Source organism: Rhincodon typus, chromosome 10 (assembly GCF_021869965.1).
Source record: "Rhincodon typus isolate 14 chromosome 10, sRhiTyp1.1, whole genome shotgun sequence".
NCBI classification, from domain to species: domain Eukaryota; kingdom Metazoa; phylum Chordata; class Chondrichthyes; order Orectolobiformes; family Rhincodontidae; genus Rhincodon; species Rhincodon typus.
The window spans coordinates 45,321,624-45,343,346 of record NC_063341.1 but is presented as its reverse complement, the minus strand read 5'-3'; the positions used below and the strand labels follow the sequence as shown (position 1 = coordinate 45,343,346).

At 39.1% G+C, this 21,723-nt stretch overlaps 1 protein-coding gene across 1 annotated transcript in view; it reads right to left on the bottom strand.

Moving 5' to 3' along the window:
* ipo13b (importin 13b) overlaps nucleotides 1-21,723 on the bottom strand; it is a 206,707-nt gene that overhangs the window by 23,980 nt on the left and 161,004 nt on the right. The window contains exons 15-19 of the mRNA XM_048602101.1: nucleotides 15,666-15,718; nucleotides 12,804-12,870; nucleotides 6,125-6,183; nucleotides 3,057-3,146; nucleotides 306-487 (exon numbers count right to left, since the gene is read on the bottom strand). Coding sequence (XP_048458058.1) covers nucleotides 306-487; nucleotides 3,057-3,146; nucleotides 6,125-6,183; nucleotides 12,804-12,870; nucleotides 15,666-15,718 — 451 coding nt within the window. The remainder of the gene's footprint in view (nucleotides 1-305; nucleotides 488-3,056; nucleotides 3,147-6,124; nucleotides 6,184-12,803; nucleotides 12,871-15,665; nucleotides 15,719-21,723) is intronic.

Here is a 21,723-nt window from a genome sequence, read left to right as displayed (position 1 = left end):
CATGACACAACAAGGAGTATTTTTCTCACCTTAGTCACGGGGACATGGCCTAAAGAAATAAGGTCTGATGCCTGATTTCTGCCATCCAGCCTGCAAAATGGTAGGTGGAAAGGAAAGCATTGTCGCCAATTCTCCAACTACATCCCACCCTGATGTCTCAGCTGTAACTTCTCCTTCGCAAACCTCCATACTCCTTCTCTGGCAAATCTCCCCGCTTGCACATGGGGTTCCATCAATTTCAAGCTTCAAAACTTGGGTCACAATGGCAAAAAATTTGGATAGCACTGTATTCTGAACATGTGTACCTTAATATTTGTTGACTAAATGTTTCTTTTTGTACTTGTGTAAGGCGGCTTGATGGAAAATTCTGTTGCTGCATCACTTCTTTTAACCAAATGCTTAAATAGGTAAAACAGTGCTTGTTCAAAGCAAACAGTATGTCTGCAAAATGATCCATCAGACTCCTTGGGGCCTGTCCACCAATAGCCTGGGAAACAAAAAAGAAATGAAATTAATTTTATCAGTGGAAGCAAAAATCAGAACTTTCATTAAAAAGCATAATAACAGATTAGAACTCACATTTAATTTGTGATTGATTATTACAACAGAATACGTAGCACACTAAAAAAGGTACAAATGTGACAACTTACCAAATAATTTTACAGGAAAATATAAAATTATGCTATGCACTGGGGAGGGAGATGGCAAATAATATTAAAAACTATCAAGGTTTTTTTTAATTCTACAACCTTGTGATCTCATGATGGGTGCTTTACCAGCAATTAAAAAAAACCTCATTTATATAGCATCTTTCATGACCATTTTTGATACCACGAGGTAAGTGCAGTTACTCCTGTAGTGTAGGAAACATGGCTAACAATTTGTGCACAGTTAGCTCCCAAAAACAGTGTGCTAATAACCAGATAACCTGGTTTTGGGATACTAATTGAGGAATAGATACTGGCAATAATTTTGTTGCTAAGTCCCCAACATTTTACTGAAACAGTGTCATGGGACATCAATGTATCACTCTCTCAGAATTACACTGGAGTATCAGCCTTGATTTTTGAGCTCAAGTCCTGGAATAGCACTTTTTGAGGCTTGAACCTTTGAGTCAGGGACAACAATGCTACCAATTGAGCCACTTGGTGTTTCCTCCACCCCGAAAGGCAAATACATAATTACAGAAAAGTTATTTACTGATCACACAAATGGTTGCTTGCTACTGGTTGGTTTGGGGAGTTTGTTTTTATTCTGCTTTTCTGCGCCTTCGTGTAAAGGTTAAAGGTTAATATATGGATTAAAAGTGCATGCTTGATTAGCACTGAATTAACAAAGGGCACAGCTTCACAATAAAGGAGGATTCCATTTGCTTTATTCTTAACGGTTACACTTTTACCAGAACAATCTAATGCTGATCATATTGCCTGCTGTTTGCTCAAAGTAGTGTGTTTTCCATAGAAATTCATTTTGGAGATATGGGCATTACTAGTAAGACATATTTATTGCCTTACCACTGCTTGCCCTTTAGAAAGGATTGTCAGATCATTTTTCTGAACTATTTGAAGTCTAAATGGTAGAAGTATTTTCACAAAGCTAGAAAATAGGGAAATCCATGATGTTGACTCAACATGTTGAAGTAAAAACATACTCCCATGCATCAACTGCCTTTCTCCATAGACGATATAAGTCACAAGTTTGAAATGAAATCTCGACAAGTTGCTAGAATATATCCTATAGATAGGAAACACTGTAACCATGGTATGTGATGGTACAATGACAGCACTAAATTCAGAGTGTTTTGTCCCAGATGGGGTTGAACTTCACAAATGCCGAAGTAACTGCATCCATCCACACTACTGGACAGCATTCCATCACTTGTGAGATTTGTAACCAGAAGAAAACAGTAAAATTGGTGAATGAGACATGAGATGTATGATGTGACCTGCTCTGTATACTTCAAAATGGATGACCAGTATTATGAGCGCATTCATTTCCAAGTATTACGGATTTTCTTTTAACTATTTCCATCTTCTGGGTAGGTGGCAGAGAACTCTCCAGAAGACTATGAGTGTGCTGCTTCCTGCAAATAGCAAATGGCAACGGCCTGTTCCAGTGACCATGTCAATTAGGTGAATGGTCCTGCTGAGATTTTGGTTAACTGTTGGAGGCTTGCTGATGTTTATACAACTTAATGTGAAGTGGAGGTGGTTGGACTCTCTATTACTAATAATTACCTGATACTTGTACCTGATACAAAGCATCTTCGCCACTTGTCAAATAACAGCCCAACCATGGATTTTATTCACAGACTGCCTAATTGTGTGAAATTGTGTATCAAGCTGAACACAATGCAATTGTAAATTGACAGCCCAACTTCTGTCCTGATGATAAATGGAAAATCATAGTCAAAAAGGAGCCAGAGCGCCTTGGACATCAGATTAAAACCTTCCCATAACAATGTAGTGAGACTGAAACGATAGGCTTCCAGTGGTCACAATCACCTTCCTCTGTACATGTTTGATGCCATGTATTGGAGAATTGGGCCACAGATAGTACTGACCTGTTTTACTAAGACTTCTCGGTGTTATATTGACACAAACTGAAAGCTGACAATTCAGTTGTTGGTTTATCCGCTCTTCTCTTAAAAGATGCAGTGATATTTGCCTCAACTACATCCCATGGAAAGACATTGCATGCTCATGTAACTCACACGTATGGCCATTGCTCTTAACATTTCTTTGTAACTACAGGGATCATTTTTGGCTGATTATCCATTGTCACCAATATTTCTACCAGGGGAAATAATCCCTCTTCTTTATCAAAGCTCTTCATGATTGTAAAACTACTTCAGTGGAAATAATGCTAGCATTGAACTCTCCAAATGACCAAATTTATATCTCTGGCATCATCATGGTGAACGCCCATGCTGCTAACCTGCTGATAACCAATGATTCATTGCCAAATGATTGTCAGGTCAGATCATTCTGATCCCTATTGATGCCATTTTAATCAAATGACCACATTGGAGAACACCATTTTTCATGGCTACTTACTTCTAGAGTTGCTTGTAACAAGAGTTTTCCATTTTCATGGACAACTAAGCCAATAGGTTGTACTTCCCGACAACGTGGCAGTAGCTCAGTCTAACAGAGGAAATGGAAAAAAAACAAAGTTCATTGATAACTGATTTTTTCAATGACAGGCAGCATTGTGAAATGATGCCATTGCAAAGTGATTGTGAATGTATTTCATGTTATTATGTTGAGAGTCATCCCAAACATAAATGATTCACTGCATTCAATGTATTTACACCACTTTATACTATAAAGATAATTTGTTACAATTATGAGGTTTAAATGTATTTAATGTGTTTCAATTTAAGACAAAAAAATGAAAGCAGTTGTGTCAGTCGTCTTGAAGTCTGTCTGACAGGCAAGTTTGAGTGCTCTGATTGTTAGAAGTTAATGGAGCCAGACTCCCTTGGAAAGCGTTTGCACTTAGTAGATTGTCTGTTTTTGGAGACGAGAATACTTGGTTGCAAGTAGGTGCTTACTTCCAAAGATAAAGAGAGTTCTGCTTTCAAAAACAGCTAATCAGCATTCTACCTGGATACAAAGCCCATTGTGATTCACAATGCCATGGAGATAGCCTTTGAGAGGGTAGAATCTAGAACACGCCTGAGAATTCTCTGACAAAGAACCTGAGAGAGAGAGCAGCAAGAGGCTGACTGATTCTGTGGTTCACTACTCAGGCTCAGATGGTGCAAACAGCAATTTCGAGTGTTAAATATATTTTCAGACTAGCTCTAGTCAAACAAGCACCTACATTAAGAACAGCAACAGAGCGCCTACATTAGGGATAGTGTAACGTATCTAATAATGGAACTTTTCAGTTGTGCAATAAGTTATATTGTGTGGTTTAAAGTATAAGTTACCTAGAAAGACAGCATTTAGTCAATGGTGCTTTTAGTCTGTTTGTTACCATGAATATCAAAAAACCTTGTTGTGTAATCAATATTAATAATATTCATAAGTATGAGCACTTGTAAGTCAGATGCTCATGAATTGGTTACCCCCTGTATCTGGTTTTAATTTTGATTGATTTTCTCCAGAACTGTCAAAAACAAAATATTTTGAAGCTTGTACTCCATCAATAAGAAAGTCGCTGTAAAATCTTAAACTGGAAATGGAACATGTTCATTGTCAAGTTGACATACGTACATTGCTACATTAAGAGTCATCTCTGTGAATAATATTGTACATTTGATGTCTTAGAATATTTGATATGTAGATGTAATAATAATAATTAAAGTAGGATATTAATTGAGTGGTTTCCATCTAAGTTGCTAATTTAATAAAAGATAAAGTGAAAATGTTGAATTCATTAAAAAAAAAGTGTATCAAGCAAATTGCCATAAAAGCAGATTTTAAATATTATAACATGATTACCACGACGTTATGCTTCAAAGGTACGACCATAATATAGAGATAGTGGGAACTGCCAATGCTGGAAAATCTGAGCTAACAAGGTGTAGAGCTGGATGAACACAGCAGGCCAAACCGCATCGGAGGAGGATCAAAGGATTTTCTTTTCTGAAGAAGAGTCTAGACCTGAAACGTCAGCTTTCCTGCTCCTCTGATGTGGCTTGGCCTGCTGTGTTCATCCAGCTCTACACCTTCACCATAATATAGATTGTTTTTTTCTCAATCACTTAAGTACAGGATCACGATAGTCTATTATAATTAATAAAATGATAACTGTGAAAGGTGAAAAGTCCGTGTTTTAATGACAAGTAGTTTTCTTACTGACCTATGATTAACTTCACACTTTGAATAACCACAATATCTTGTGATCAAGCATGCCAGATATGATAAAGAGACACTTTTCTTCCATTCATATATTTAACATAAGCATGCCTTTTCACTAATATTAGCTAGAAAATATATTTTACATCAATACATCATAATATGAGGTTTTCATATTAAAACTGCTTTTGAGTGACTTCCCTGATGTCTGAGCACCAAATTGTTCAATCCCTTAGTCTGGGAAAACAAGGTGGAACCCTGAGCAGATAGAAACAGAAAGGACATAGCCAGGGTTTCCACTTCTGAAATGGTCTATGTAGATATTGGCCCAGATTTTGCTGTAATTACTCCTCACAGTCAAATAGTAGCTAACTATTCAAGCTCACAGGAAAAAAAAAGCAGTTGAGATTTGCTAATTAAAGCCTAGTTACTGCAATTAATTAAAAAGTAAATGTTTTAGAACGAAGATGAGGTAAATGTCAAAATGAATAATCTCTTTAGGTACGTATGTTCACAATATTATTTTGATGTTTTTCTTGCTTTGTCATCACATTTGTGCTGGGAATCACCTAACATTGTAAAGTAATAGTTTATCATACGTTTTCACTTATGGACATGCAGTAGGATGGCTTGTAAAAAAAGCATGTACGAATGAAATGAGGTACAATGTATTGACTTGTGGATATAATTGGACTAACATACTGGAACTAAATTCCCTAAATGTAATGAAAACAAAATGCTGGAGATAATCAATAGGTCCAGCCACATTTGTGGAAGACGAAACAAAATTAATAGAGCCAAACTGCCTTGCAAGGTATTTGCACTTAGTGCACAGGCTGATGCCACTGTCTACTACAGCAGATAGTGTGTTTATAGACCGAACTCCTCTCAGAGCCCATCTTGCCGGTCCAACCACATTTGAGGAAGAAGAAACAAAATTAATATTTCAGCTCAATGATCCTTAATCATGACAAAGTTAGAAAGGTTTTAAATTTGCCCAATGAGGAATAAGAATGCATAGGTCTGCGATGGGGCAGATAATGAGAAGACTTTAAATGACATTAAGAGTTAATGGGCACAGCCAAAGGAAATGGCAGTGAGACAAGTAAAAAAAATAAAAGATGTGACCAGAGGTGGTGTGAATGGCAGAAAAATGAACAATTGCCAAACAGAAGCAAAAATCAAGATTAAAATTGACACATGCAAATAAAAGAAAACAAAATGGGGAGCAGAGATTATAGTTAAAATTGTTGAATAATGATCTCATATAGATAGACAATAATTAATCAAGTAACAGCACAACAAAGAATACTTACAAAGAAGGCACACGCTGCTTTCACTGTTGGGGCTTCTGGAAATTTCAAAGATAGGACTCCTTGGATAAAAAGCAGACGAATTGTAGGTCAGTTATCAACTTCTGCACTGGCACATACACAGACACACAAACAAGCCAAGGGCATAATGAAAGCCAATAAAAGACTCTTCCTTTTATGCAAGGTTGTACATTTACTTACTGCTTTATGTTGTCACAACAGTAATTTTGTATTTCAAATCAGTCGCAAGAATGGCTAAGCCTAGATGTAACAGCTAATGAGCAATGAATAAGGTTTTCTTCATTCCGAACTACTAATTGAATGCTGAAACTCAAAGGAATGCACCAACGAAATTAGTTATATCCTCCCCACTTGTAGATTTGCTCCAGAGTTAGGCCCATATAGCTTGTTTGTAATTTTAAGCTCATGGCCAGTGGAATTGTTAACAAGCAAATAACTGAGTTTTATGACAAGTCCCAAGAAGGGAAGACATTTCTTTTCCTGAAATAAAAATAGGAAATGCAAAAATAAATATTCAGCAGGTCAACCAGCATTTGTGGTGAGAAAGAGAGTTAACGTTTCAGGTTGCTGATCCTGAAGAAGGATCAGCAACTTGAAACATAAACTTTGTTTCTCTCCACAGATGTCAGTATTGCCCCTTAACATTCAATGGCACTGCCATCACTGAATCCCTCCCTAGCAACATTTGGTGATTACCACTGACCAGAAACTGAATTGGGCCAGCCATATAAAAGCTGTAGCTACAAAAGCAGATCAAAGCAGGTTACTCTATGGTGGGTCACTCAACTCCAGACTCCACATTACCTGTCCACCATCTATAAGGCACAAGTCAAAAGTATAATAGAAACCTCTCCACCTGGACGGTGGAGTGCAGCTCCAAGAACACTCAAGAAACCAGGCAACTTCCAGGACGACATCAGAAATTGCTGGAAAAACTCAGCAGCTCTGGCAGCATCTACAGAGAGAAAGCACAGTTAATATTTTGGGTCCAGTGACCCTTCTTCAAAACTGATTGCAGTTAGGAAAATGTTGGTATAGACACTGAAGATGGAGACCGAGGAGGGTGAAGGTGTAAATGATAGGTGGAGATGGAGCCCAGAGAGAGAAAAACAGTTGGGCATGCAAAAGAATGGGTAAAGGTCAGCCTGGGAGAATGAATAGCTGCTCTTGGGAACCATTAGTAGCTGACAATGGGTTGTTAGTGGCAGCAGCCCATGTGATGACAAGGCCTAGTGAGTGGGGCTGTGGTAATAATATGGGAGAAGGTGTTCATACCCTAAAATTTTTGAACTCTATATTCAGTCCAGAGAGTTGCTGTTCTTCCAGCTTGTGCTGAGCTTTGCTGGAGCACTGTCTCAGGCTTGCTACAGAGATGTCAGCCAAGAAACATAGTGGTGTGTTGAAGTGACAGGCAACCAGAAGCTCAGGGTCACTTTTATGGGCAGAATGTGAGTGTTCTGTGAAGCAGTCTGCGCTGCTTCTCCTCATTATAGAGGGGGACCACGGTGTGAGCTGCAAATACAGTAGACCGGATTGAGTGAAGTGCAGGTAAATCGCTGTTTTACCTTGGTGGTATGTCTGGGGCTCTGGACAGCAAGGAATGACGAAGTAAACAGGCATGAGTCACACTTACTGCAATTACAGAGGTGGTGTTGTGGGGGTGTGGGCAGGTGTTGAGAATAGAAGATGAGTAGACCTATGCTGGAGGGAACGGTCCATGCAGAAAACAGACAAGAGTGGTGGGGGGGAAAGAGGGGGATGTGTGTCTGGTGGTGTCTGGCATATAAACCAACCTTTTCCTAGCCTCAATCAAACAGTTCTGAAGAAGGGTCATTGGACTCGAAATATTAACTCTGACTTCTCTTCACAGATGCTGCCAGATCTGCTGAGTTTTTCCAGCAATTTCTACACTTTGTTGCCAATTTGCAGCATCCACAGTCCTTTTGTCTTTTTTTGTCTACCAACCAGGACAAAGCAGCCTGCTTAATTGACACCACATCCACAAACATTCACTCCTTCCATCACTGACACTCAGTAGCAACAGTCTACACCAACTACAGAATGCAGTGCAGCGACTTGCTGGGACTCCACTAACAGCATCTTCCAGACTTGCAACGTCCATCTCCTAGCATGACAGGGTGGCAGATACGCAAGACAGCATCACCTCCAAGGTGTGTATCATCCTGATCTGGAAATATATGGTGTTCCTTCACTATTACTGGGTCAAAATTCTGGAACTCCCATCCTAACAGCATGATGGACGTACATACACTCCTAGCACCGCAAAGTTCAAGAAGGTATCTCACCACCACCTTCTGTAGGGCAATCAAGAAAGGGCAATAGACGCTGGCTCAGCCTAAGCCTACATCCTGTGAATGAAAATTAAAGACAGAACACAAGCAGCAAAAGATGGTCACGTGGCCCCTTAAGACCGTCATCCAACAAAATCACAGTTGATTTTGGCATCAACTCCACTTTACTGTCTGATCCTGAAAGTTAAAGAATCTGTCTCACTTGCCCTTAAATCTGTTCAGTGATACATCCTGCACAGTTCTTTGGGTTATGAATTCCAAAGATTTGACAACACAAAGTAAAAAAATTTCCTCATCTCAATCTTAAATGCAGGGCCACTTATTAACACAGAAACATAGAAGATAGGAGCAGGAGGCGGCTATTCAGCCTTTCAAGCCTGCTCCACCAATCAACACAATCATGACTGATCGTCCAACTCAATAGCCTAATGCTGCTTTCCCCCAGTAACCTTTGATCCCATTTACCCCAAGTGCTATATCTAGCCACCTCTTGAATACATTCAATGTTTTGGCATCAACTACCTCCTGCAGTAATAAATTCTACAGGCTCACCACTCTTTGGGTGAAGAAATGTCTCCTCATCTCCATTCTAAATGGTCTATCCCAAATCGTCAGACTGTGACCCCTGATTCTGGACACACCCAGCATCAGGAACACCCTGTCTAGTCCTGTTGGAATTTTATCTGGATCTACTCTACATAGCTCTAGATTGTTCACAATGGGGGACCTCTTCTGTATCTACCCTTTCAAGCTCTTTCATAAACTTCAACTTCTTCAATAAGTTCAACCCTAATTTTTCTCAACTCCAACGAATACGTGCCGAATTATTATTTGCTCAAAGTAATGCCTTCATTTCAACCTAGTCTGTACAGCCTCCATGCAAGAATATCCCTGCTCAAATAAGGAGACTAAGACTATATATAGTACTTCAGATGTCTCATCAATGCCTTGAACACCTGTCACAAGAGTTCCTGACTGTTATTCTCCTTACAATAAAGATCAAGATCCCATTTTCTTACCTAATTATTTGCTGTAACTTTTTGTGTTTGAGGTCTTCCTGGTCCTTCTGTACTGCAGCATTCTACAGTTTCTTGACTGACATAATACCCTGTTTTTATATTGCTCCTACAGGAAAAGGGATAACCTCTAATTTTCTCACATTATATTCCATTTACCAATTTTTGTCTTATTCATTTAACCTCTTCTCACCTGTCTCTCTGCTGTTAGAAAGTGCAGCTACAACATGCCCAAGCTCTTCATTCAAGTCATTAAAATTGATTGCAAATAGTTGGTGTTTCAACACTCGCCTCTGTGGCAGACTGTTTGTTACAATTTTCCAACTAGAGGATGACCCATTTATTTCAACTCTGCTATCTTTTGTTAGGCAATCTTCATACCATGCTAAATATATAATCCTCAATGTCAAGAGGTCTTTCTTACGCAGCAACTTCAATATGGAGCCTTGTCAAATATATTTTGGAAATCCAAGTACTGAGCTCTCATTTAGTCATCCTGCACATTGGAGTTCTTTTGAGAAAATAATAAATACCAAGATAGCAAGAACTGCAGATGCTGGAGTCAGAGATAACAAAATGTGGAGCTGGAGGAACACAGCAGGCCAGGCAGCATCAGAGGAACGGGAAAGCTGACGTTTCGGGTCGGGTCCCCAAAGACAAATGATGAGTTAATAAGAAGGCTCTGTTTTCTGACACAGAGGGGCATGTGCAGTACGCTCTAGGGAGATGCTTTTGCAAGCACTAGTGCATGGGATTTATTGAAAAGTGACTGCATGCACATCTTTATCACTGGGCTGGCTGCCAGCCAATGAAAATTTCTTCCCTTCTTCTGCGTTGCAGGTGGAATGTCAAACTTCTGTGCATGCTTGGCTCAAGACACGTGCAGTCAACTGGGCTGTCTGGTGTTGACAAACACAGCCTATTAGAAGGGTTTAGCTGGCACCAGAAAGGTGACAATGATATTCCTGCAGGTGAGCAGACTAAATGCAGTCTTATGGCAAATGATTTATGCCAATTGTTCTGTACATGAGGAATTCCTCATTTGGCTGAGATGTTTATAAGAAATGCGTGTAGAGGTTGGTCATTTTTCCCGAGGGAAAGAGAAAATGTATACACCCTTTAATGCCTGTTGCAAATGGTCAGGCATGCTGTAGCCAGTTAGCATTATTACTGACCCAATACACATTGATAATTGTGCCTTCTCAGTTAGAAAATGATGCACAGAGTGGAGAAAATACAATAACAATATAGATCTAAAATGGTAACTCTTACAAAGAATGAGAATGGGCAGAAATGACTGAACGTTTTACTTTTAAGCTTTTATAATTCTAAACATGAATCATTCTTAACAGAAATAATTGTTTACTACTTGGTCTAACCAAAGTATTTCCAGCCATGTGATTTCAGGGATTTTTTTTCTAAAAATATATGTTTCTAAAATTTATTTAAAAGACGTGGTCATCATTGACGAGGCCAGCATTTATTGCAGTTACATTATAAGTCCTTCCCACTACTTAGGCAGTTGCAACATTCCAAGATGATCTGCTTCCATAGTCCAATGCTGGATGTGCACACTGGTACATACAAGAAGAATCAGGTAGGTAGAAAGCACACTCCTTCCACTATTTGCCCCAGCCTCCACCTGGGCCTGTTTGATGCTGGAGTTGGAACCTTCATAAATGCTTCTTCTCCAGATTGGCTGGTTTGGACAAGTTAGTTCTCGAGTCATTAGAGATATTTAATTTTTTTCAGGGACGTCTTGAGGATGTCCTGAAAAAGTGTTATATCTGCAATCCTGGTAACTTCTGCTTTTGGAGTTTGAGGTAGAAAGCTCCAGTCTTTTCAGATATGCAGATGACGTTAGCCCAACGCAGCTAATAGAGAACCTTTGAAACTGCTGTTAGATTTGCAAGATTTTGAGGAGGCAACACTGGTAATGTTTTGAGATACCTGCTGTATATTGTCCCTGTCTCCAATGCATAAAGACAGGCAGCACACACTGTCTCTCGATATAGGTCTGATGCAGAGTTTAAGACCTTTGACATCAAACACTCTGCCTTAGCCAGCTAAAGGCTGCGCTGGCACAGTGGAGATGATGATGATTTTTATTATCAATGTCAACCTTTGCTGAAAAAGGGGTTCTCAACATATGAGAATTGGCTCCTTTATGACCAGGCCATTTTGACTCAAAACCAGTATCGATTCACTGTTTCAAGAGGACTCAACACAATGGTTCCCTCCTCAACAGATGTACGGGAACGCTACCTGATGTACGGGAACATAATCACCAGCAAATTCACCTCCAAGTCACTCACCGTCCTGACTTGGAAATATATCGTCCTTCCTCCACAATCACTGGGTCAAAATCCTGGAATTCCCTACCTAATGGCATTGTGAATTCCCTATAGCACATGGACTGCAGCAGTTCAAAGTGGCATCTCACCACCACCTTCTGAAGGACAACTAGGGATGGGTAATAAAATGCTGGCCAGCCAGCAAGGTTCCCATCCCATGAGTGAATAAAAACCCTGTGCCAAATGCCCAGTAGCAGAGTATCCTTCCGGCAACATGACAGACTCTATCAAAAAGGGTGGGAACATTCATGGAACCACCTGTTCCCTTTCATTGTTGGCCACCAATTATGATTGGAAGCAAAATTACATCATGTAAATCTTAAATCTGTACTTCAGCAACGAAAGGTAGATTATGTAACTCGGCTATTATAAGGCCGAACTGAACGTCCAGACGTGTTTCTGAGATCAATTACTCAGATCAATAATTACTGTTTTAATAATTTGCTTTCGTTCAAATTTTACAGTTTAAGGAACAAGATATATATAAAAATTGTAAACCATTCTTGATCTTGTATTTTTTTTTAAAACCTTTTCTTGCCTTAAAATCACAGGACATGAAATTAGCTTATGGGCACAGATCATGTAGCATTTACACATACATTGCAATGGACAATACTAAACAGATAACAATTTGCAGCCAATCCATGGACATGATCGAAAGACTATAGAATCTCTGGAATACCTCTGCTTGTGGAACAGCACAGAGCTCAAAGGATACAGAAGCAGCAGAGAAAAGCAGGATGTCTATAATATAGTAATCTAAACAGCTGTTACACACTTGAATTCCATCAAAATTATTAGGCATTCCCTCTAAATTTTGCATTTTACTTGCCAACTTCCAAATTTATGAAATGCTACAGCACAATTTGGGTCTTAGTAAACATGAGGAGCAAAGATCACCATACAAAAATTTAAAAAGCCAAAAAAGATTTAAAGACTAGTCATGACATCAAATATGTTAAATATTTCTATTACTTACCACATTGAAACAAGGCCTTCACATCACAGTTCTCTGCTAAAAACAAATCAGGTTTCCTTTTGAGAGCCTAGGAATTAGATACAAAGCTTTGTTAACAAGTTCATAAATGACTGACTGCAGTTTCCCCATTGAATCATTATGACCGAGACCATCCTTCATCTGTTGTCCCAGTCTTTATGGTCTGATTGGTACCAGAGTGCTAGGCTATAACATATCAGAAAGCCATAAATAACAACATGTCCCTTGCTGATACCATATACAGCATTTTCTTAACCAGCCCATAATAGGGACATATTTCTGCATTGGGAGGGAGCAAAATATTTAACATGGGGACATGAGGCAAGAGAGAGAAAAACAAAAAAACAGATCAAATATCCATTTTTCCTCCAAAATGAAGTGGGACAGAATAGATTGTAAAATAATTGCTTGGAATGTTATATAACATATTTTTAAAACAAAATCAGGTATTTTAAATATAAATGTAAATATATTACAAATCAAGTTCTCCAAGCTCATTACAGAACATAAAAATAAATCATGGTCAGACAGAAAAATTACTGCGAATGAAATAATACTGTGCTGGAAACATTAACAATCTGTATTGATACTACATCTTTAACATAGTAAAATGCCTTAAGGTGCTTCAAAGGAGCACTGTAAAAGCAAAATGAGATTAAGCTTCATGAGAAAATGTTAGCGCAAGTTACAAACAAATTGGTTACAGAGGTAGGCTAGAAGGAATGGTTTTAAAGGAGAAAAGAGATATACGGAGGTACAGAAATTGAGGGAGGGAATTTCACAGCTTAGGGCTGGGTAGCTGATGGCCCCAGCACCAATGGCAAAGCATTTAAAATAGGTGCAATCAAGTAGCCAGAACTTAAAGGAGTGTGGATATCTCAAAGGGTTACAGGCTGCTGGAGATTACAGAGATTGAATGGGGATGAATAGGATAATGGAAGGATTTGAAAACAATGATGAGCATCATTCAATTGGGAGCCAATGTAGGTCTTCAATATTGGGGTGATAGGTGAATGCAACTTGCAGTATGTTGGACTTGGGCAGAAATCTAGATAATGGAATGTGGGATGACATACGCAAGTGTGTTGGAATGACCAAGAATAAAGCTAACCGAGGTGGTGAGTGTCTCAATGGGCTGCCAAAGGTAATGGTGGAAGCGAGTACAATTTTTTCATTTAAGAAACATTTAGACAGGTCCATAAACGAGATGGTTATGGATGGATATGGACCAAAAGCAAACAAATGGGACTTGTTTAAATTGTGAAAAACTGGGCCGCATGGACAAGTTGGGCTGAAGGGCCTGTTCTCATGCCACAGACCTCTACGACTCTAAAGGCATTAATGAGGATTTTAGCAGAAGCACCAAGACAGGAAGGAAGGCAGGTAATGTTGAGGAAGATAAAGAGGTGGTTTTTAGGAATGGCATAACTGTGATCGGAGCTCATCTTGGGTCAAATATGGTACCAAGTTTGTGAATGCTCTGGTTCACCCTCAAAAAGCTGCCAGGGAAAAAGATGGCTAGGGAATAGGGTTTGTTGGAGAGCAAAGGCAATGGTTTTGGTTTTCCAAATATATAAATGGGAGAAATTCCTGCTCCTTTAGTATTAAATATTGAACAAGTAGTCTGGAACTTCAGAGACAGTGGTGAGGTTGAAAGAAGTGTCAGTGTTAATGTGAAAACTAAATGTGTTTTTGGTTGATGGTGTGAAGAAATAGGTGGAAGACCAAGGATAGAGCCTGGGCAGTAGTTTACCACTGTAATAGTGCAAGAGAAGGGGAAGAAGCCATTGCATTTAATTGAGAGTCAATAGATGTAAAGCTGGAAAAGCACAGCAGGTCATAAGCATTCCGAGAAGCAGGAAGGTCAATGCTTTGGGCTGAAATCCTTCATCAGAATGGGGGAGGGAGGGGAACCCAGAAGTAAATAGAGGGAAGAGGGTGGGATGCAGCTAGGGGGTTATTGCAATTGGTCAGTGGGAAGGGTGGAGTGGATAGGTGAGTAGGAAGATGGATAGGTTAGGTCAGGTCAGGGAGGCGAAGAGTAAATTGCAATTAATTTCCTGGCTATGTTTGGATGCATAGGAATGGAGCCAGGCAAAGAGCACCCCCGACCATCTAGGTGACTGTGAAATTGGCGGGAGGAGGATGGTGTGGTCAACCATGTTAAAAGTTGAGAACAGGCTGGAGATCAATGAGGTGGGATACTTTACCTCTGTCACAGTCATATAGGTTGTAATTTTTAATTATACTAAGGTTAATGGTGGTTAATTTTTGATAGATTAGTTTGATAAGATTTATTTGCAATCTTCATAATCTTTCAGATGTTTAAGAACATCTGAAGGATGCTCAATTAACTCGCAGATGTGGAGTTAAGTTAACCCAACTGGTATCATTGTGCATGCAAATGCAAGATTAGTTCAGTTGCACCAAACTGTAAACTACTTAAGTTTAGATGTTTTTTTTCACAAAATCCTTTCCCCAAAGTCCACTATGAATCCTCCAGTTACTTGGTTTATGCACAAACTCCAAGTGGCGATGAAGTGCTAATAGCACAAACCACCAAACCTTGGCATGAATTTCACGAAGTGTCTGACTGCCGATATAATACACCTTTCTCTACAATTGGACAGAAGGCACAGTCTTCCGCCAGAGAAAACCAGTGTCTACAACTACTGCCAGTACCAACTGTTGCATATCCATAAGACAGCTTCAAGCTCATGGTGACTCAACATTTCTTAGCCTGCAATGCATTTCTAAAAGCTTGTTTGAAAAAAAAATGCTGATTTCAGGTTTAATATAATTAAACAAAAAATAAAGTGAATGAAATAAGAAACAAAAACACACCTGTGCCAGGAGTTGCATAAATGAATCAACAATATCAGGATGATCCCTGGGTCCTAAAATATAATAAGATGTAACTTAAGAAATAATATACAAACAGCAAACCAATAATCTTATTGTTTCATGAACTCTACACACCAGTTACAGTGAGGGTGTACAATGAACAGCTTAAAGCAGTTAAATAAAAGAGAATGTACAGAAATATGAAACTTCAGAACCTAAAAGAAATAAACGGCAAAGAGAATTGAAACCCAGGTGTAGAGATAACAGATTAAAATGATGTGCTCTCTCTTCAAATTTGAATGCAAGACAGTATTCAAAAAACTGCAAACTCAATTCTATTAACCATCCCTTTTATTGTTTCTCCTTCCAAGAAGAATGCCATTTCCAACATGAAATTTTTATATCATTTGGGATCTCTGCTCTGACAATTTGCTTTTGAATAGAGTCTACAGTATTGAAAATAAAATAAGTTACAAAAACACATTTGTGCAGATCTGGAACAGATCACAGAAACCGCACGAGTTATTGTTTATGCTGGTAAATAAAATCTAACACTCCAACTGCAAATTGTTTTTAAAATGAGTCTTCATCCCTGTACTCATCTTTTTAGTTGTTGACAAAGTCATTGTAACAGTGTTTCAGCATGTCAAGTCATGTAAACAGAAATCTTTACAGTTAAATTATAGGATTCATAATAACAATGCTCACAAATGCAAAATTGGGCACATCGAATTAAAGTAGATTTCCATATCAAGTATATAAAAATACCTTTATTACACTAACAATTTATAATTTGTTGCTGATTAAAAAAATATCCTCATAGTTAGTGATCAAGCCGCATTATACATTTGAAGAGTAAGTAAGAACTGCTGATGCTGGAGTCAGAGATAACAGTGTGGAGCTGGAGGAACACAGCAGGCCAGGCAGCATCAGAGGAGCGGGAAAGTTGACATTTCGGGTTGGGATCCTTCTTCAGAAATTTCTGAAGAAGGGTCCCAACCCGAAACATCAACTTTTCTGCTCCTCTGATGCTGTCTGGTCTGCTGTGCTCCTCCAGCTCCATATTATACATTTGAAGCTTCTTTATCTAATTACTTAGCTGCAAAATACTGTTTTATGAAGTTATACCACAGCACACGTTTAGGACCTACAGCAGGTTTTTTTCTTGTTGAAACTAAATTACTACAGGTGCAAGGGTGTAAGGTTCCATGTTAGATGAAGAATTGAAGCCTTGGGTAAGCATTCACTAATAACTCAGGACAGATCTGGCAGATTAAATAAATGGACATGGATCACGAAAGGTACAATATAGAAGTGGCAGTCTAAGAGAAGATACATGTCTGCTGTAGTTTTTAATGGAACATGGTATCCAAAGAGAAAAATGGATGCTGGTTGGAATGTGGCAGCAGGAAAATGGGGATATGTAACAAAACAGAGTCTCAGATAGGGAAATGTGTAACAGAAGCAGCAAGCTTGATGGAAATAGGACATGAGAAGGAAATCAAAAATGTTGCAACAAAATGAATAGAACAGCAGAGAAAAGGAACAATGTTACATGTTTGGTACAAATGTCATTAGAAATTGTCAGTGCTACAGAAAAATCAAAAACATCCTATTTTAGCTGCCACCAAAATCTCAAATCATGCTCTCAATTCCACTGCTCTTCGATCACGTTAAAACACTGATCAAACCAATTATAATTTCAGCGCCCTGTGTAACGTGCAAATCAGTCTTGCATTTAATACTCTATTCAACACCAAGACTACATACGCTCTGCAAGACAGTCTGTTAATGCCTCCACTTTATTCAGCTTCCTGCATAGTGATTTGATATGAACTAGTGGCTTACTAGACATCTTTAGAGGGTAATTAAGAGAGTTATTTTGTGGCAGGAATCCAAGTGGTCAGACAGGTAAAGGCTAGTAAACTGGGTAACAACAATCTGATAGCCCCATTATCACTTTACAGATATCATAACATTGATTTGAATTCTGAAGTTGCAATGGTAGGATGTGACACGTGTTCTCTGAATCATTAGTCTGAAGTTTGGATTATTGGTTCAGTTACATAATCACAGCTCAATCACACTCCTTACAAGACAAAATAGGTTCTCAATTTCACATTGTCCTCAAAATGCTGCTGACAGCACCACAAAATAAATCCACCTCTGCCTCTTCTAGGTTGGGAGGAAGCTTAAAATTACAAATCTGCTATAATGCATCAGTGAAATAAGGATGAAGAGGGCACATGAACAAATACATTTAGTTTATAAAGTCAATTAAAAGATTCTTCAATGGCCAAGTATAAAAGCTACCTTGCAGCACAGTAGCAAGTCACAAAGTCCCAAATATGATTTTTGAACTCTGTTGAATGAACTGATTTTAACTGTGCTACAACTGCTCTCAGTACGCCTTGTGTGTTCAATATGTCTGTGAACACTCAGTCCACATTAACAAATTAAGAATAGCCACAATAGGCTCATCATGGAGGACAAATGCCACGTCCAAAACCACAGCACTCAATGAGATTTTGACAAAATCTAATACATCTTTTGGTACCATGTCCATGGAGATTTTCCATGAATTCATTTAAGGGATGATGAAAATTTCCCAGTGCGAGAGAGTTTGTTTGGAAAAATTACTGATTCAAGCCTCAAGGACCTATAGAATTGGAAGAAGTCTACCTTCTTCCAAGCAACTATTTGTTAATTCCTGGGGCTGCAGGAAAGAAGGTAATTGACTGCTCTGTTACTCAACATCACAGTGATGGTGCCCCCTGGATCCAGTGTTGTTTTGTAGTAATAATGACAAAAATGCATGATTCTATTCTGAGATTGGAGTCATTTCAACAGGCTTAACCTTACTTGCAGGTATTATTCAAAGGTTACTGTCAATTCTGGCAGAAAATTTTAAGTGACAAATGACTATGGGGAAGCAAGTTTCCATCAGATTTTCAAACAGAAACTATCTAAATTCAGGTGGACCAAAGAGCTGTAACACCTTTAGTAACTTGAAGGTGAATGGTTGGGAAGGGGAAAGAGCTGCAGACAGAAATGAAATTAAATGTCATCACAAATTAAAATGATTGTTGACACTGTTAAAAGTGAAGCCAACCAACCAGCTAATTTAGGTCAATTATACCAAAAACCATAAAGAACCAATTAACAATCAACTTTTACAACTTGATCAATAGAAATTGTGGCCAAATAACCCAGACTGTAATTTAAAATAAGCAGATGACCTTCACTGAGTTGCAAAATGGTAGAAGAACATCAATAGGTTCAATGTTTGACTCTATCAAAGGACACCTTTCAAATAACAGTCACTTTTAAAGAGTAGAGGCCAACTCAAAATTGTACTCATCTTAAATAAGGAATGCTTTCTCTTCAGCCAAGATTTCTGTATTTAACTGAGAAGAGACTGTTATGCACAATGGTCTCAGATCCATCACAGTGCAGAACTGACAAAGCATCAAAAACATGGCACAGAATACAGGACTGCAACGAACAGTTAATACAGTAATTTCATTTTGGGATTTGATGCAGAGGTTGACTTTACGTCATACATAGCCAACTACCAATACTTCTAAGGAAGATTACAAATTATATAGCAGGACAGGTAAACTCAGAGACAGACTGCAGATCTAAAAAGAGAGGAAGGGAGAAACACCTAGATAAGGCCAGCAGCAACTTCAGCAGGAGGAGGATCTGGAGACAGACAGCAGGATCCAAAATGAGTGAGAGAGGGAAAGCAGAGACAAACAGCAGTATCTAAAAAGGGTGGGAGAGAGGGGACCCAGAGATACAGCAATCCAGTTCAGAGGCTGTTCTGCAGCTTTAGAGTGGATGGACTGCATTCTGAGTAAAAATGAAGTACAACGTCAGAGTGAAAATGGTATTTTATTAGTTGATGAGTATTTTTCACATTCATCTTTGAAAGCTTGGCTAATCATAGTAACTAAGACGTTAACAGCAAAACCTACTAATAACAAAGTTTATTCATTGGCTTGTGAATACTTCCTATTTATTTAATTAAAATGTTCTTCAGGTGGTTTTCATATTTAAAAAAAATATTGTATTCCTGTTGGCTTTAATCTCTGAACACAGACCTTTCACCTTCACCTGATCTTATCCCAAACTGCACCTTATTTAATTTTTTTTTCCTGAGGAATGTCCACACATCCACATCTGAACTTTGATTTTCCTTGCTAATATTTTTAGTCTCCCTGCCTCAAAAGTATATCCTTCCCATCCTCTAGTATGCACGTGCAGCAGGCAGTGAAGACAACAAGCAAAAGGATTTGACAACAGGAGTAGGGATGTCTTGCTGAAATTGTACAGGGCCTTGGTGAGACCACACCTGGAGTACTGCGTGCAGTTTTGGTATCCTTACCCGTGGGTGGATGTTCTGGCTATACAGGGAGTGCAGACCGATGCCTGGGATAGCAGAACTGACATATGAAGAGAAACTGGACCAGTTAGGATGATATTCATTGGAGTTTAAAAGAAACCTATAAAATTAGATCAGGAATAAATAGGATAAATACAGGAAAGATGGTCCCGCTGACAACAAGTCTAGATCGGGGTCGCAGTTTAACTAACTGGGGCAAGCCATTTAGGGCTGAGATGGGGAGCAACTTCTTCACCTACAGAGTGTTGAGCCTGTGGATTTCTCTGACATGGAAAATGGTTGAAGTCAAAACATTGAATGTTTTCAAAAATGAGTTGGACAGAGGAATCAAAGGGTTTGGGGAAAAAGTGGAAATATGGTAAAGTTGGATGATCAGCCATGATCCCATTGAATGCTGCAGTAGACTGCAAGGGCTGAATGGCCCACTCCTGCTCCTATGTTTCTATGTTTCTTTCATCTGGATTTGTTCTTCAAAACTGCAGTGGAGTTCAAAAATTTCTTTGTTCTTTTCACAACAGAGTCCCCATAGTCGGCCAGTCTTGGACTTTCAATTCTGCATTCAACCAACTATCTGATTCATCAGCAATTGCTCTCCTGGTTTAAGGTGTGCCTTTTTTTTAAAAAAAAACAATTTCATAGAGAGACTTCTGATACATGAAGTTATTCAAGCTTTAATTTAAGATCTGACTCAATTGAATTTGCTTCAAGTTTATCGTTTAGATATTTAAAATCCTCATTCAACTATTTTGTCTCCTGTGATTGACACGAAAAAAAGTGTTCTCACCAGTTTATGTTTTTGATTAGCAAACTCATCTTTGTGAAGTGTCAACTTTTGTGTCCTTCAATTGTTTTTTTTTTCAATTGTTCATTATCAGCAATGAGCTTTTCATGTTTGGCCAGAGTCAGTTTAGCAAGATCAGTATGATCAAGCAACTGCTGCGATAGGGTACCACCATGTTACCACTGACATTAGTCAAATCATTATCCAACATAAAAATTTACCCTTCATTCAGTAAACTAGGAATAATTCCCACAGCAGCAATGCTGTTCACCAAGACATTTGGTAACTACTTTGTGCAGGGAACAACTTCATATATTCTATGAATACCTCTTATTAACATTGAATCAGAGATAGTAGGAACTGCAGATGCTGGAGAATCCGAGACAACAAGGTGCAAGGCTGGATGAACACAGCAGGCCAAGCAGCATCATAGGAGCAGAGAGGCTGACGTTTCGGGCCTAGACCCTTCAGAAGAGGGGGAGGGGAAGGGGGCTCTGAAATAAATAGGGAGAGAGGGGGAGGCGGAAAGAAGATGGATAAAGGAGAGGATAGGTGGAGAGGAGACAGACAGGTCAAAGAGGCGGGGGTGGAGCCAGTAAAGATGAGTGTAGGTGGGGAGTTAGGGAAGGGATAGGTCAGTCCAGCGAGGACGGACAGGTCAAGGGGGCGGGATGAGGCTAGTAGGTAGGAGATGGAGGTGGGGCTTGAGGTGGGAGGAGTGGATAGGTAGGAGGAAGGACAGGTTAGGGAGGCGGGGACAAGCTGGGCTGGTTTTGGGATGCGGTTGGGGGAGCAGAGATTTTGAAGCTTGTGAAGTGCACGTTGATACCATTGGGCTGCAGGGTTCCCAAGCGGAATATGAGTTGCTG